Source organism: Protomyctophum parallelum (assembly GCF_964188405.1).
Source record: "Protomyctophum parallelum genome assembly, chromosome: 4".
NCBI classification, from domain to species: Eukaryota; Metazoa; Chordata; class Actinopteri; order Myctophiformes; family Myctophidae; genus Protomyctophum; species Protomyctophum parallelum.
Genome location: NC_139700.1, coordinates 22,922,753 through 22,938,757, shown reverse-complemented (window position 1 = coordinate 22,938,757; position 16,005 = coordinate 22,922,753). Strand labels below are relative to the sequence as shown.

General features: G+C 44.8%; 1 protein-coding gene across 6 annotated transcripts in view; it reads left to right on the top strand.

The window, feature by feature from the left end:
* Window positions 1–16,005, top strand: part of ppfibp1b (PPFIA binding protein 1b) — a 32,826-nt gene that overhangs the window by 1,055 nt on the left and 15,766 nt on the right. For 5 of the 6 annotated variants that reach the window (XM_083763772.1, XM_083763770.1, XM_083763771.1 and 2 more), the window contains exons 2-8: window positions 7,756–7,837; window positions 9,114–9,319; window positions 12,243–12,335; window positions 12,469–12,582; window positions 13,120–13,251; window positions 14,638–14,730; window positions 15,835–15,952. In XM_083763772.1, the coding sequence (XP_083619898.1) occupies window positions 7,774–7,837; window positions 9,114–9,319; window positions 12,243–12,335; window positions 12,469–12,582; window positions 13,120–13,251; window positions 14,638–14,730; window positions 15,835–15,952 (820 nt within the window). In that variant the 5' untranslated portion in view covers window positions 7,756–7,773. Of the gene's footprint in view, window positions 1–4,196; window positions 4,263–7,755; window positions 7,838–9,113; window positions 9,320–12,242; window positions 12,336–12,468; window positions 12,583–13,119; window positions 13,252–14,637; window positions 14,731–15,834; window positions 15,953–16,005 lie in introns of all 6 variants that reach the window. The other variant, XM_083763768.1, reaches the window with a different exon arrangement.

Here is a 16,005-nt window from a genome sequence, read left to right as displayed (position 1 = left end):
CCCACCCTGCTCCCCTCGGGGAGACCCCTCCTCCCCCTGCTCCCCTCTGGGATTCCCCTCCCACCCTGCTCCCCTCTGGGAGACCCCTCCTCCCCCTGCTCCCCTCTGGGAGACCCCCCCACCCTGCTCCCCTCTGGGAGACCCCTCCTCATCCTGCTCCCCTCTGGGATACCCCCCCACCCTGCTCCCCTCTGGGATTCCCCTCCCACCCTGCTCCCCTCTGGGAGACCCCTCCTCATCCTGCTCCCCTCTGGGATACCCCCCCACCCTGCTCCCCTCTGGGATTCCCCTCCCACCCTGCTCCCCTCTGGGATTCCCCTCCCACCCTGCTCCCCTCTGGGAGACCCCTCCTCCCCCTGCTCCCCTCTGGGAGACCCCCCCACCCTGCTCCCCTCTGGGAGACCCCTCCTCACCCTGCTCCCCTCTGGGAGACCCCCCCACCCTGCTCCCCTCTGGGAGACCCCTCCTCACCCTGCTCCCCTCTGGGAGACCCCCCCACCCTGCTCCCCTCTGGGAGACCCCCCACCCTGCTCCCCTCTGGGAGACCCCCCCACCCTGCTCCCCTCTGGGAGACCCCTCCTCACCCTGCTCCCCTCTGGGAGACCCCCCCACCCTGCTCCCCTCTGGGAGACCCCTCCTCACCCTGCTCCCCTCTGGGAGACCCCCCCACCCTGCTCCCCTCTGGGAGACCCCCCCACCCTGCTCCCCTCTGGGAGACCCCTCCCACCCTGCTCCCCTCTGGGAGACCCACCCACCCTGCTCCCCTCTGGGAGACCCCTCCTCCCCCTGCTCCCCTCTGGGAGACCCCTCCTCCCCCTGCTCCCCTCTGGGAGACCCCCCCACCCTGCTCCCCTCTGGGAGACCCCTCCTCCCCCTGCTCCCCTCTGGGAGACCCCTCCTCCCCTCTAGGAGACCCCTGCTCCCCCCTGGGAGACCCCTCCCACCCTGTGATACCAGGGCCAATCAGAGGCCAATTAGAGGCAGCTGTCAAGTGCTGATATGCCCTCAAAGCAATCAGAAAAAGGAACAGTCCTTGATTTTTCAAAGGGGGTTCTAGTACAAGAATTAACACAGCAACCAATGGTCAAAATTAATATATTTCTTTCATGTTATTGCCCAAAATTGTAGCTTGTAACTTGAGTAGCTAAGCTACAAAAAATGACCCAAAAGGTAGCTGAGCTACTTGACGAGGTACACAAATATGAATGTAGCTAAAATACCACAAGCTACAGCAAAATGTAGCTCAGCTACATAGCTCAGCTACATGTAGCTTAATACTCCCCAACACTGCAAACTCATTATAGGAGAAAGGTTTATTCTTTGTAATATATATTGTAATTTGCGGTTGGTTGTTTCTTCACATTAATATCATTGATACATATTATTAGCCACGTTTCATCGGACAGTTACATCTGGCTCTTTTTGTTGGAAGTTTCCAATTTCCACATCTCTGTCATGTAGTAGGCTACACTTAACTGTAGGCCTACAAAGAGGCATATTTATAGATAATTAACTGCTGTGTATAAATATAATAGCATAATTTGAGAATATATGGTATTTTACAATGTTATTGGAGGATTAGTGGATTTGCAATGCATATTGACAGGAAGAAAGGCTTGAGTTTAATCACATTCAATGCTAGTATCTTTACCCCAGTTTGTTTACGTATACTGGACCCACTACTACTACTACTGCCTGTGGTGGATTTTTTTGACCACAAATCAGCCTATTTTATACATAGAGAGAAATAATCCCCTTTTTGTGGTCTGTACCCCAGTTTCCCCTTTGATGTGTACCTAGGCAGTATAACATTTTGAATCAAATATTTTGAGCTCACACAGGTCTATAAATAAATAGCTGCAGGTTATTTCAGAGCAGCACCCCACAGGCAACTAGTGAATGCCACAAATATATCTGCTGCCAAGAGACAACAGGGTAATTCTACTGAGCTATTTGTGTTGGGGTTTTATATTGTACAAGTTTCAAGCAATTTGTTCATTGGCATATGTCGATTCCTTACAGGTAGTTACACAAACACAAACCACACCAGAAAAAACCCATTGACCACTGTCTTCACCTATTTGTTAATGTAATATGGTTAGCTTTGGCACTCTTTGACATTGAATTGTCTGGATGTCACCGGTGGTGGTAAGAGAGGTATTCTTCCAGCATTCTATGCATAGTTAAGAAGTCATGACTGCAGCATTGTTATATTTTGTCATTCAAACTTTTCCCCAGTGGCAGTGTTCAAACTTTCCCCCAGTCTTCAGTATAAAACATGCCTTGTCTGTAGTGGAATAGCATTACGTATCAAAGCCAGAATTAGATGGGTCAAACAGACTGACTGTTCTGTCTTGGAAACGATGCATGAAAGTAAAGGATTATTTAGTCAAGACGTTAGATGGCTCAAAACATGGAATTATGAGCAAGAGAATGTCATTATGTGGTTAGACACGGATTCCAGCCCCCTGAATTTATTTTGTTCACAGACGGTATGTACTGTAGGAGCTAGATTCATTTTCAAGTCTCCTCGATTAACGCTATTATTGTCTTCTTTCGTGGAAGACAGTAGTGCAAACTAGGGTTTGTGCCAGCCCAGCATTGTAAATTCCTCACTCCCAGAGCTTTTTACTACCAATGCAACTCGTCTCTCAGTGCGGTTCTCCAAGCCCTTGGAAACGACGTAGTTGCATGGATGCCATAAATGCTTCTTTTCTTCAGAGACAAGTGGCCCCGAAGCCAGTATTTTTTCCCTTCGTGTGCCAGAGCAGGGTTTTCTATCAGTCAGTTATGGGCAGAGGGAGGAACAAGACTTTGTATGCCGGGAGTAATCCAGCAGTCTGGAGACCGGTCAGGATGGGTTTCATTGCTCCCCTCCTGCCTGAAGGGTTTAGAACTGTGATGGATTTGAAAAGCCATTAGAGAGTTCTGCTCTTCCCCGTCTCCCTCACCACTCTCTGCATGCCTCTGTGAGTTTTTACGCCTGCTTTCTCTAAAGGGCAAGCCTGTTTTTGAATGAGGATTTGGGTTTGTTGTGCTGGGGGGAGGGGGATTAAAAGAGTATCCGGGGCAGGTGTTTATTCAAATGGCATTTTCTGTAGTGTGGCAATGCATTCTCTAGCCATTCCTTTTTCCCCTCTTCACATGATCCTATTGAAATGCCCTGGCAGATTGAACAATGACCCTCTCTTATGGCTGCTGTAAGTGGTGCGTATAGAAAGAGACACAATGACAGTGATGCCTGCTTGAGTTCTCCTGTTGAGATCTCTTTGTGATTGCAGCTTGTACCTGTCGGCTGTCGCTGGTACAAAACGGGCCAGCCAGGCCAACTCTACTTTTGTTTATATCCATGTTACCAAACAAATGCTGAAATAGATTCATTCATAGCCTCTCTTTATGTACTTTATGTAATCCTGGCATGTTTTATTTTCTTTCTTTTTTGAACAGTGCTAGCCGCTCCAACACGTGGCTTTGTGTGTGCCCCCCGTGATGTCATGTGGCAGCCACTCAGAATTGAATCAGAATTTATTTGTGACTTTATTGTCACATCACATTCTCACTTCAAAAACGAGTGTGATTTATTTTTTTACATTGAGGGACCTTTAGCTTTGCATGATACACACGTATGTGTGTTGTTAGCCGGGAGCTCACTCAGCTTGGTCTTCTGTCTGTTGTGTTTATTCACAAGTTATTAACACAACACAATGGCATGGCAAGGTTAGAGACATGTAAACATAGCATTAGAAATGGATTGTATACTAGGCGCGCAATTGCGTCCGTAGGTTGCATTTACTATGAAAACCTGTATCTCCCATGCTTCGTGACATCACGTCTACATATATGGTCACGCCTTGTGACATCATGTCTCCATTATGGTCATTCCTCATGACATCACGTGACATCATAATCTCCCTGGGGGCAATATGCAGTGCAGGCAGATGAAGTCTGGTTGCGGCAGGCTAGATCTGACCCCTCATGCCAAAGCGCCAGCGCTCGCGCAGCAATCTGCCGTCACCCAGGCGGATGCGTGCACGAGATCTCACCATTTAGGGCGAGGCCGCTTTTCGCCCTTACTGGTGTAAAATGGATGTTGCTGTTCAAATGGACACAGTGTACAGTAATTAACCTGTGGTACATTAACCATGTCAAACAATCAGATAGTAATGCAATAATAGCCATCAAGTGTTCTGACACAGGTTCTACACTTTGGTGGTGCTGCGGAGGGGCCAAGTGGATAGCAGGTCTCTGAGAGGCAACATCTGGTCAGTGGTCAGGGCGCACGTATCTGTTTGAAGTGTGTTTGCTGAATGCCATGTGTTAACCTTACCCCTATTTGACTTGACTATCTGTCTGAGAGTTGTGCTGAATCAGGACTTTAAGGCAGGCCTTGGCTTGCAGGCTTTCCTTCTAGTTCCAAACACTGTGATACCTACTTGTTATACAGTAAACATTATAATACATATACTGTACCTTGAGAGATACACTATATATCCCTATACTACTACTACTACTACTACTACTATATCCCTGTATACTAGCCTATATATCCTTATACCTGTATTACTGACGAAGACCCACATGGGTCGAAACATTGTACCTCTAAAAATTGCTTCTGGGAGCTACAAACTACTGCTTTCGTTCATCTATGTCCCCTTTATGCCCATATATGGATATATCTGTATCTGTCCATGTCCCTTTTATGCCCATTGCCCAGAAGGAGATCCCTGGTGTCAATATATGCGCATAATCGGACTCCATATGGTCATAGCAGTTGGATCTGTGATTATGGCTATATATACAGTATGGGCATATATCTCCTAATAAAACATGTTTGAGATAAGCTAGATATACCTAGGCAGTAGGCACAGTAATTTTGTATGCTTCTTTGAAAATGTCAGTCGGAGCTCAGCAGATATAGCTTTGAGCAGCTTGTTCCCATTGGCTATCTGAATGCCTTCACCATGGAACAACTGTGCACAGACTGCACACTGACTGGTCCTCATCTTGTTCCATCCTGCTGTAAGCTGTGAAAATCCTGCTGTTTTCATGCATGCTTACTTTCCAAAAAATGGAGGGTCTGACCACAAGAATGCTGAAATGACAGTGCTAGGTGGGTGGGTGGTTTCCATAAAGATTTGAAAATGATGCCGTGTTCCAGTGTTGCACCCTCCCAGGGTGTGAGGTAGCTGATTAGAGAGGGGTGTGTGTGTGTGTGTGTGTGTGTGTGTGTGTGTGTGTGTGTGTGTGTGCGTGTGCGTGTGCGTGTGCGTGTGCGTGTGCGTGTGCGTGTGCGTGTGCGTGTGCGTGTGTGGATTCATGCACGGGCACATTTGTGCTTACTATGAATATACAACACAGTCTTTTGATTAGACTCTTAGAGAAAGGCATTTCTGTGTTGTTTGGGCTGATGTCCAGAGTTGGGCCGCTGAAATGAATCTTCACTCAACTCCCAACAGAGCATGCAGTGTCCTGTCTGCTGTTAGCCAACATTGTGCCAATACTTGAGGTAAATGGCCTAATTGATATTCCAAAATGTGTTGTCCAATGATCCAAATCTGAAAGAGGATGCCTGAGCACAAACACAATATGTTGTCGTTGTCACACCTCATACCCAGATTTTAAATGTGATGGTGTCTCGAATGGTTCAACTCATTTATCCATATTAGTTTTTGAGCACATTGATTTAATTCCATACACACAGACAACGGAAACAAATGTGAATGTGTTTGCAGTTAAAACAATAATATGAGCCGTTTTTGGCGCCACTTTGTTGCTTGCCGCTACAATATCCATTTCACCTTGTTTTACAATCAATAGCAATAAGAGGCCAAGGATGCGATCTGACTTAACTCTGTATTTAGGCACAAACGACAACCAATGCTTTGCAGTGGTGGCCTAATTCTTGGGTGCAGAGCCTCACTTATTTGTCAAAAGCTGCACTCAGACAAAATTAATTTCTGCTGCTCTGGATAACATTTTAAGAGTTATTCTTCAGTACAGTGCTTATTCTGATTATGCAAGGGGTGTTCCTATGTCACCGCGAAGAAAGCACATTAAGGAATGTCGGTCCACTACTCACATTCCTGATACCTCGGTTATATGAGATATACTACAAGTCAGACCATTTCTGATACCTAAGCTACAGTATATGCGGCTCGCGACATACAATCAGACCATCCCTAGTGTTTCATTCTTCGGGCAGCCTAAACTTTGATTATCAGGGCACCAGGCTGTCACGGTTTGAAGTCATAACAATCTTGGTGTTATTTCCTTTTTGTTGCATGACCTTGCTTTTCTTTCTTTGCTTCTTCTTTTGGCCTTGATATTAGTATACCCACAACAAGTACAGCAAAAGACAGTGGTGGCATGATTTCTGAATGTTCAGTCAATTAAATAGGAAACACAAAATAAACAGTGAGCTTTTTATAATTTAAAATGTTTCATTCCCTGTGTCCCTTTGCCACAGTGTAATGTAGCCCTGCATTGTGCATAAGAATTACTTTCCCAACATTTGCCTCTGTCATGTTTTGACCTTTGTTACACATCACCTCAATGAACTAGAATAGAGGCTGTCTATTATAGTTGGTAGTTACACACGTCTTGTTGACCTATTAAATTAATCATGGTTATTGATAGTGATGATTTTTGCCGTCAGGCAACAGATGTTAGCATTTTCTTAAAGGGACATTTCACCGCTGGAAGAAACTGCAGTCACTCAATGTTAATAGTATTTGTAGTAGATAACAGTAGCACAATTTGAAATTTGCACCCTATCACCAGAAAAATAAGTCTGTGTGTTCCTAGGCCACTAGGGTTTGACTGGATTGCTGAATTCCTACAATGACCATAATGCTTTGGTGCACCTCCCCTCCTTGTGGAGCGGGATGGAGGCTGCATGGAGGTGTGACTTGTAGTCCAGGAAGGAAGTGAGACCACATTCTCGTGACAAATTTTGGTCATTAACATAAAATATCTAGTAAAAACACATAAAACCCCCAGGAAAGTGTTTCTTGTTTCCTAAACATCTCAAAAAGGGTGAAGTGGCCCTTTAATGCCTGTGGTAATTGGTTTGTAATGTATGCAAAAATGTGGTTTTATTGTGCTGCTGTGAGCCTGATGGATGGATGGGAGATAGGTTGTACAGACTGGTGTTCTGGGTTATTAATCATTGTGTAACAGTGGGGAGATGAGCAAAAAGTAGTTTGAATTAAGTGCCAATTTTCACGATTACATACTTGTGAGGAAAAAAATCACACCCGTGTGAACTGAGTTGTGCAACTCCCTGTGGGGGCCCCCGGTGGGTCCCCTGAACTTCCAGACCCACAGGAACGCGCCCAGGGTGCCAGCCCGGTTCAGGCGAGCCGGCCTGTGTCCGAAACAGTCGAGAAATGACAGAGTTACCGTCGTGTGGGGGAATTAGCATTTAGCAGACACCTCTCCCTCTCTCTCTCTCTCTCTCTCTCTCTCTCTCTGTAATTAGCAGGCGACACTATCTCTCTCTCTCTGTTTCTAGCACAACAGCGCCCCTTTTGCCCCTAGTGGTACTCTAAACATAGGGACGTTCTGTTCCTTGGAGTGGTTGCACCACTCAAAAAGAGAGAGAGATTAAAAAAAGATTGCTTTGTATTACTTGTGCAGTCCTATAGGGACAAGTTGTCCCTTACTGGAGTTTGGGAAGCATTTCAAGTAAATATTTATATAGCTAAAATTCAGTCTTGTGTGATTCATTTCTTTCTTCGCCCTCTCTCATCCTAGGTGACTCAGTGATTCAAGATGATGTCAGACGCCAGTGACATGTTGGCAGCTGCCCTGGAGCAAATGGATGGCATTATAGCAGGTAAAGGTTACAAAATGTAACCAAATGGATCATTTGATTGGATAAATGAACACTGACAGTGCATTTTAACAGTGGGCGACAGCCTGGTGTATTTTCTGGGAGTGCGTTATTTGTCTATGGGACAATTACCGGCAATAGCAGTTCGAAGAGGCGATAGTTGAACGCCCACTAGGAGATTTGTGCTGTTGTTCTCCCGCTGTTAAATCGCACTGTGAGGATGTTAACTGTACAGATTTCAGCTTATGTTGTCAGATCTAAAAACCTGTAATAAGTTCAGATTGTGTTGAAGCAAGTAGTCTGCAGCAATTGGACCCAGGGTAATGCTATTTGTCTGTCATAGACCTGACATTTTCATCAGCCATCAGAAGACATGATGTCCTGAGGTCCACGTTTGGATAGGCTTTAGCATTTATTCTGTCCTCATTTAGGCTCGGTGGCTTGTGGCCATGTGGCCAACTGAGTCCCATTCAAAGCGCTGTGTTCAATTTGTAGGATTATTCACTGGTGTTGAGCTCACAACTCAAGGCGTGACTGTGAGCTTGTTGTAAATCTGCTATTTATATAGAGGATTTGTATAAAGAGGGAAAAAGTAGGGAGTAGATCACTGGTTCCCAAACTGTGGGTCGGGACCCATTTGTAAAAAGTAGTGAACATAGCTAAGCCGATCTACAAGTGCGCAACAGGGCACGAAGCAAAAAAGGTGGGAACCAGTGCTGTAGCCCCCCTGGGGACACCAGTCAACAAAGTATATAGGGCCACCCCCGGCCCTATGGTATTAAGGCTCAGTCCTAGGAAGCCGGCCCGGGTTCAAATCCGATCTGAGGCTCTTTGCTGCATGTCCTTCTCCATATCTCTGTCTATCTCATACTGTAACACTATCATAATCATTATCATACAAAACACAGTATGTAGTGGTTAATTTACCGTTATTCTCAGGGGCTTTCCTAAGCCCCAGAGAGTATGATGTAAGAGCAACATGGCTTCCGTATGAATATAAACATGAAGGGGGCATAGCCATAGATAGACCTGATTCTACCTAGAGCCAACACACCAGCTCGCATTCTTTCTTAGCTGCACCCCAGTGTAGTGGTTCACACACATTAACCACTTCATCCCATTGTCGTGTGTCACTGTGTCAATCTACAAGCTCACAGTGTGTTGTGACATCACTGTATGATGAAAGTGGATCAATCCACTGTAGGCAGATGTGGTACCTACCTGTCTCGTTCTCATTCCTGTGCCTCACCCTCCACCTGTTGTCCTTCTTGCTGTCAAGGCTCCAAGGCTCTGGACTACTCCAATGGCCTGTTTGACTGCCAGTCGCCCACCTCTCCCTTCTTGGGGAGCCTGCGGGCACTTCACCTTCTAGAGGACCTGAGGAGTGTTCTGGAGGTGATGGACACAGAGGAGAGGGAAGGTCTACGTTGTCAAATCCCAGACTCCACCGCCGATAGTCTGGTTGAATGGCTGCAGGGCCACCTGGTGAGAAAAACAAACACTCATGCTGATAGACATTTAACACATGCATGTCATGCGCTCGTCACACAGTGGTAAAGTACCTGCCCACATCCACAGAGTCTAGGGGTTTGAATCCACAGCGGTGCAATTGGCTTCATCGAGCAGGGAAACTGGGTGGCGAGGGTGATATTTGTCACTGAGCATAGTCACGTACTCCTACGGGCTGGGGACGCACCTGTAGGGAGTGTTGGGTGGGAGGAGCCAGACAGAGGCTCTATGACTACGTCCTCCCGGTGGGTACTCTTCACTGGCAGTGGCAAGTGAGGCAGTAGGATTCAGCACACAGAAAACACTAAGAAAAGCACTTGCATGTCAGAATTATATCATTGGGATGAGATCAAGCAAGACAACAGACTGCAAATGAAATTGAACAGATTTGATAGCATAGCTGGTTGATCTTAGTATGGTAACAATTTCAGCCAAAGGCTGCATATGAAAAATGTGTCTGGGAGGATAATATAGCATAGCGTTTTAGCTGCCTTTTCCTGTTTAATAAAGTTTCAGCTTCCGAGTATGTTTTTGTCACATTACTGTTGTTTTCTTCCTCTGTGTAATGTGTAAATATAGGGATCTTGCGTTGCTGCGTGAAGATTTAGAGGACTTGTTTACTCTCTAAATGTAGAATTACTGTGGTGGATTTCACTTTTTATTGGCAACAACTTCCCCTGTGAAAAGACATATGCAATGAATGAGCGTAATGTGAACATTTACAATGGTAGTATTAATAATATGAATACAATCTATATTAACAAGTGAGAACTTGTACCCAACACATGGCAAGAAACCCAAAGCCACAACAACTACGTCGCTATTGCAACACCCACAACACCATCTTACACACTACACCCACACACACTCACACGGGCAGTGACGTCACACACTTACCTTCGCAGTGTTCGGGACCTATCTCCTCCTATCGCGCCCAACACCAACACTCAACACCACCCGCCAAACACTGGTCATTGCAGTGCCACCAAAGATGCCTCCCGTCCACACTCACGGCGGCAATGCATTTGTTTACTACAAACATTATCGCCCCAAGCACCCACACCCCCGGAACACTGTTGCCCTTTCACCACGCTAAATTCGCAATATGCAAGTGAGCACAAATTACATGTGAGAAAATTCATTCACAAGCCCACAAATGCCATTCAAATGCCATTCAACACACACTACGACTCGCTTACAATTCGCCAACCTGGCAACTACTACCCCGTCTTTTAAGCCACTCCCCTGTGCTGCTCTGATCTCCGAGTCTCCCTAACAGTCCTGTCCGCAGGAGGAAAAAAATAAGGAAGGAGAGGAATTCTCACCTCACGATTTTGCTTATTCCTTCTAAATCTCTGTATATTAAATATCGCTCACTCAGCTAATCTCTTAGTTACATCAATATTGTTCTTCCACAGTACTTGGTTTGTGCCAATTACAATTATACCGTTCGAATTCGCCATTTCGCCTGCCGAGTACTTTTCATTGCGCACACACACACGCACACACACACACACACACACACACACACACACACACACACACACACAGGAATAGCCATGCAGCCTATACACGGAGGCAGCGAGACAGGACGTTATAATCTTGAGTTTCATTAAATAACTGTCTTTCTCCGCACGCGCACGTGCGCACACAACATTATTCAAGTGAAATGCGTAACGCCAATATTGGGCTAATATAGGTAATAGGCTACCAATATGTGGGTAGCCTACAGGGATTTACCCACGGAATGAATATATATATATAATCATCTATACCAGGGCTGCCCACACTTTTTTCTTACTTCAGAGCTACTTTCAAAACGACCAGCTCATATACCCACCAAATAAAACTATCATCCCATTGGTTTTTATTTTTGCTATTTGACTTTGCTACTGATGATTGTACGCAACAACAAGTATTGCATTGTGTGTTTGAGCTGACAGGCCCTTTTTGATGTCAATCAATCAAGTCATCTCAGGTCATCTCAAGCGGCAGATGCAAAAATCGTTTTTTATATTAAAATTATATATCTTTTTTAGATGATAGGGGAGAAAATGTGCTCGGAATGCAAACAAGCTTTAGCACATCTGTCTTGCTTCTCAATTTAGCCCACTCAATACCACATTGCAACCCAACAAGTGCAGAAGAAGGGCAGTGCCAAATATTACACCCAAGTAGGCAACCATTTTGTTTACTAAGCAAGAACATCACTGGTATTCTCTGCCGAGCGGCCTGGGAATGAGAGACGAATTGCAGGTGTTGTCAATGTCACTGCGAGGGTGCTCTGAGAGTGAGAAGCACACTCATGTCCTGGGAACCAGCATGCTGTCTGGGACAATAATGGGCTGACTGCCAGGCAAATGCCAGAGTTTATGTGTAATGTGCACAGAACTCTAGTCTGTAAGCAGGCCGCCTTCTCAGCCATGTACGGTGCTGCTGGTGGAGAATAAATCAGTCGTAGCATCATGAGAAGGCTTTCATGTAGGATTACTATCGGGCAGTGAAACATTAAAGGAGTTGCTCATCCAAGAAATTACTTATTTTCTATCAATTACACACTCCGTGAACTCATGGAGATAGTAGACTCTTTGGTCGGAGACTTTTTGAGACTCCTGCCGCTCATCAAATTAGTGGCTTAGAAATGCGACGAAAACATTTCAAGGCATCAACAACCTCATTTTACTATACATAAAAACTCCTTTAAGGATCATCTGACTGATTTCTTGAGAAGCCACAGGAATTATTGTTGACTGGAACATGCATTATGGCTCCTTTGCCACTAGTGACCCTTCCACAATCATGCCATACTGTGTATATACTATATACCCCATCCAAGCAGACTGTGTGGATCAATATCGATTGTTTAAATTAATTTCATTCTTCTCTTTTCTCCCTGTAGTCCAACGGGCACCTCTCGCTGAGCGGGGGAGACCACCACTACCAGGAAAGACTCTCCAGACTAGAGAGTGATAAAGAATCACTGGTGCTTCAGGTAGCTTTCAGCAGTCCCGTTTTTGCTTGAGACTTTTGCTTGACCCTTAAAACACTTTTTACTATACATAAAAAGTTAACTATAAAGTACATTAAACTTGAAAAGATAATATTGAGGTTTTGGTGCTGTCCAGGTGAGTGTGCTGACAGACCAGGTGGAAGCTCAGGGGGAGAAGATCAGGGACCTGGACATGTGTCTGGAGGAGCACAGGGAGAAACTCAATGCCACTGAGGAGATGCTGCAACAGGTACTGTACACTGTCAGGTGTTCATTTTACACTCATGATTTTACTATGAATGCGTCTATACCATTGCCAATGCATTATTGTCTATTCACAGCTTCAGACATATCGCAACGTGCATACAGTAGATATTCTTCTGTTAATGGGTTTGATTTAACTTATTTTTAATATTTTCTGCATCGATATAAATCTTTTGCCAAATTTACCTGAATACTGGCTAGATATCATTGCGTAGTTGAGAAGTTATGGGCATATCAATTTAATTCATAAATCATTATTGACTGTTCCCTAACCACAACTTTTCAAATCAATCTGACTGTGATCACTTTAACCAAATTTAATGGCACAATAACATTTTGTGTGTTAGATCACTACCTCAAGCATGTTTGAAGTCTCTGCAAGTTGATGTGTTTGGGGAAATGGTCGACAGTAATATGTAGTGAATCGTGGTAGATTGAGATAAACATGCCAGACCACCGGTATGGTCCTTTGAGTACTAGGTGTGTGTTTTCGAAACACTGTACATTTTCTGCACCACTGCAGGAACTGGTATGCAGATCAGCCTTAGAGACCCAGAAGCTAGACTTGATGTCTGAGGTGTCCAACCTAAAGCTGAAGCTCAATGCCATGGAGAAGGACAGAGTGGACTTTGATGACAGGTTCAGAGACAGTGAGGTATGCTGTGCTAAATCCTCAGGAATTTTCATTGTCTCTTTAGGTTTCCCCCGCTTCCCCCCTTTCCTTGCTAAACACACAGTCCCCCCCCCCCCCCCCTCACACACACACACACACACACACAAGCACACACACACACACACACACACACACACACACACACACACACACACACATACACACACACACACACACACACACACACACACAGTACACACACACACACACACACACACACACACACACACACACACACACCAAAACACTCAAATCACATTATTTTGGCCGTGCACCTGTGTGGAGGAGGGAAGCCTTGTGCCATCATGTGTTTCAAAGCAGCTGTGTGTTGAATGAGAAAAGTGATTGTTGGATTTCAAGGAAATGTCAGCCTCTAGTGGGATAGCTTGTGTGTGTGTGTGTGTGTGACTTCACTGTTTGTTTTGCAGGATGTGATCAACGCAGCTGTGGTGCATAAAATCCTGTGGCTTGTTTGTTTTTGATAACATGAGATTGTATTTTTAGCTTGAATTCCATGCAAAAAAGAAAAGAGAAGTACTGTTTAAAAAAAAAAAAAAAAAAAGAGATGTCAATCTCATGTAGAGATAATTTCCTGAGCCAGCTGAAGCGTGCAGAGCACTTGGGCAGCTTTCAAACACATGATTGTTGTTGTAGCAGTGCAGCCGTGTGTCCCAGTCCCCTGGAACAACGGGCTGCTGTCCGTGCCTCAGGGTACGCTGAACGCCCCCTCCACATCCCTCCACCACCCCATCCACCAGCAGCTTCCCTTCATCTCATCTGATCTGTACAGCTGCTTCGGGAATTCTCATATCCAAGCAAATCCTTGGATATGAGAATTCCAGGACCAGAGTGTCCAGAGGACACTATAATACTGTTATTAAGTCACTGCATTGTCAAAGCTACAATGTGGTTTCTGGTTTATCAGTCATGGATGTTTGGTTATAATGTTCTTGAGATCGTCTGCATAACTCAACATGTATACTACTGTATAGGTTGCCTCGGGTTTGCTTAATTTATAAGCAAATAATACAGATTCTTATATCCATGCTCCTCTGGCTGTAATATTGTATTCAGTTCAGTTTACTCAATCAATCTGATTCAATTAAAAAAAAAAAAAACATCCTCAATGAAATTAGATGAAAATGGTATGGTGCCGGTCGATGGTGAAAGATGCCAGTGGAAAACCATGTCCTTTCTGGCCTGTTAAAGCGTGGATTGTAGGTTTACAGACTCATAAGAACTGCTATTGATTAAGTCATCCATGTGCTGGCTATATTTCAGTAGCTATCTGGTGTATTGTACGACACATTTCTGTGCTGCATTTTGTCCTCCGGGTGTCTCTCTGTGATACAGTCTTTCTGCTTTCAGGACCTGATTCTTGAAATTAATGAACTACGGTACAGACTGACAGAGATGGATAGTGAAAGATTACAGTATGAAAAGAAACTCAAAACTACAAAGGTGAGTCAGTTGGTGGTTCATCATATTCCCAGATTGCATGCAGTGCTCTACAAATAAAATCACCATAGTCATAAATGAAGATATGAAGTATTTATTGTTTCCATTCATTTCCTTTTTGTTATCCTGAAATGGATTCGGAATGTGGTCTGTTTTTTTTTTTTTCTTTGACTTTGACTCAGGTTTCCCTCTTTCTTCACCGTCGTCTCATAAACATATCTTTATCTTTCACTTCTCTCACATCTCTATTTTCTCTCTTCTCTGGTTGAACTCTCTACTGCTAGTCTGTAATGGCTAAGCTTTCTAGCCTGAAAATCAAAATGGGCCAGATGCAGTATGAGAAACAGAGGAAGGAGCACAAACTCCAGGCTATGAAGGTTTGCTTCCCTCAGGGTTCCTGTTGTGCTTGCCTTATTTTATGTTTTTGTCCACCTTGGCTCCTGTCCCCCCCCCCCCTCCTCCCAAAGGAATGTTAAACTAGTGTGCAGTGTCTGTTTTCTGTTGTTGTTTTTCATTGCCTTTTCGCCCCTAGAAGGAAATATCAAATGTCACTTTTGTAAAATAAATAAATAAAATGAAATCAGTCCATGTTTTATTTGGGGGTTGAGTCAAAAGAAAAGATCAAGTGTGCTAAAAAAAAAACCCACTTCCTTTGGGCTCCATCCTTCAAACCACAGGTATGCTTTAATTTGTGGCTTTTCTGCCCTCTTTTGGCAAGAGTTCAGTTCAGTGTGTTTTGCTGTTTCTCATTTTTGTTTCACCTTGTCCTACGGATGAAGAATTTATAAGAAATCTGTTTTCTTTTACTTTTGAATGTGAATGTCCCCATGCTTGATTGCATCCCGGTTGCTTAACCGTGTACTGTGTATTGCATAATGGCTCTCGTCAGCCCCTCTCCCAGATATCAGCACTAGCTGACCCCTCCCTGCCCCACAGCCCAGGTGCGACCAGACCACACGCTGCCTCGTCGGCATCCTTCAAATGTTTGTGTTGTGGTTTGTTTGTAGTGGTGAATGATTGAGTGTGTGTGTGTGTGTGTGTGTGGGGGAGTGGGGTTGGGGGTTGCTTGCATCAGGCCTGATGTTTTCTGTGTCTTGTGTTTAACAGGAGGAGCTGGCCATGCTGAGAAGGCAGCTGGAGGGCAGGGACGGAGAGTTGAGGAGACTACAGGACGAGACGTGCTTCAAAGCCCTTACCTCCAACAGTACAGACGGCACAGACAGAGGTGGGCTCACCAGAGGTGTCTTTGCCTGAAGAAGAAAAAAATCTCAGCACTTG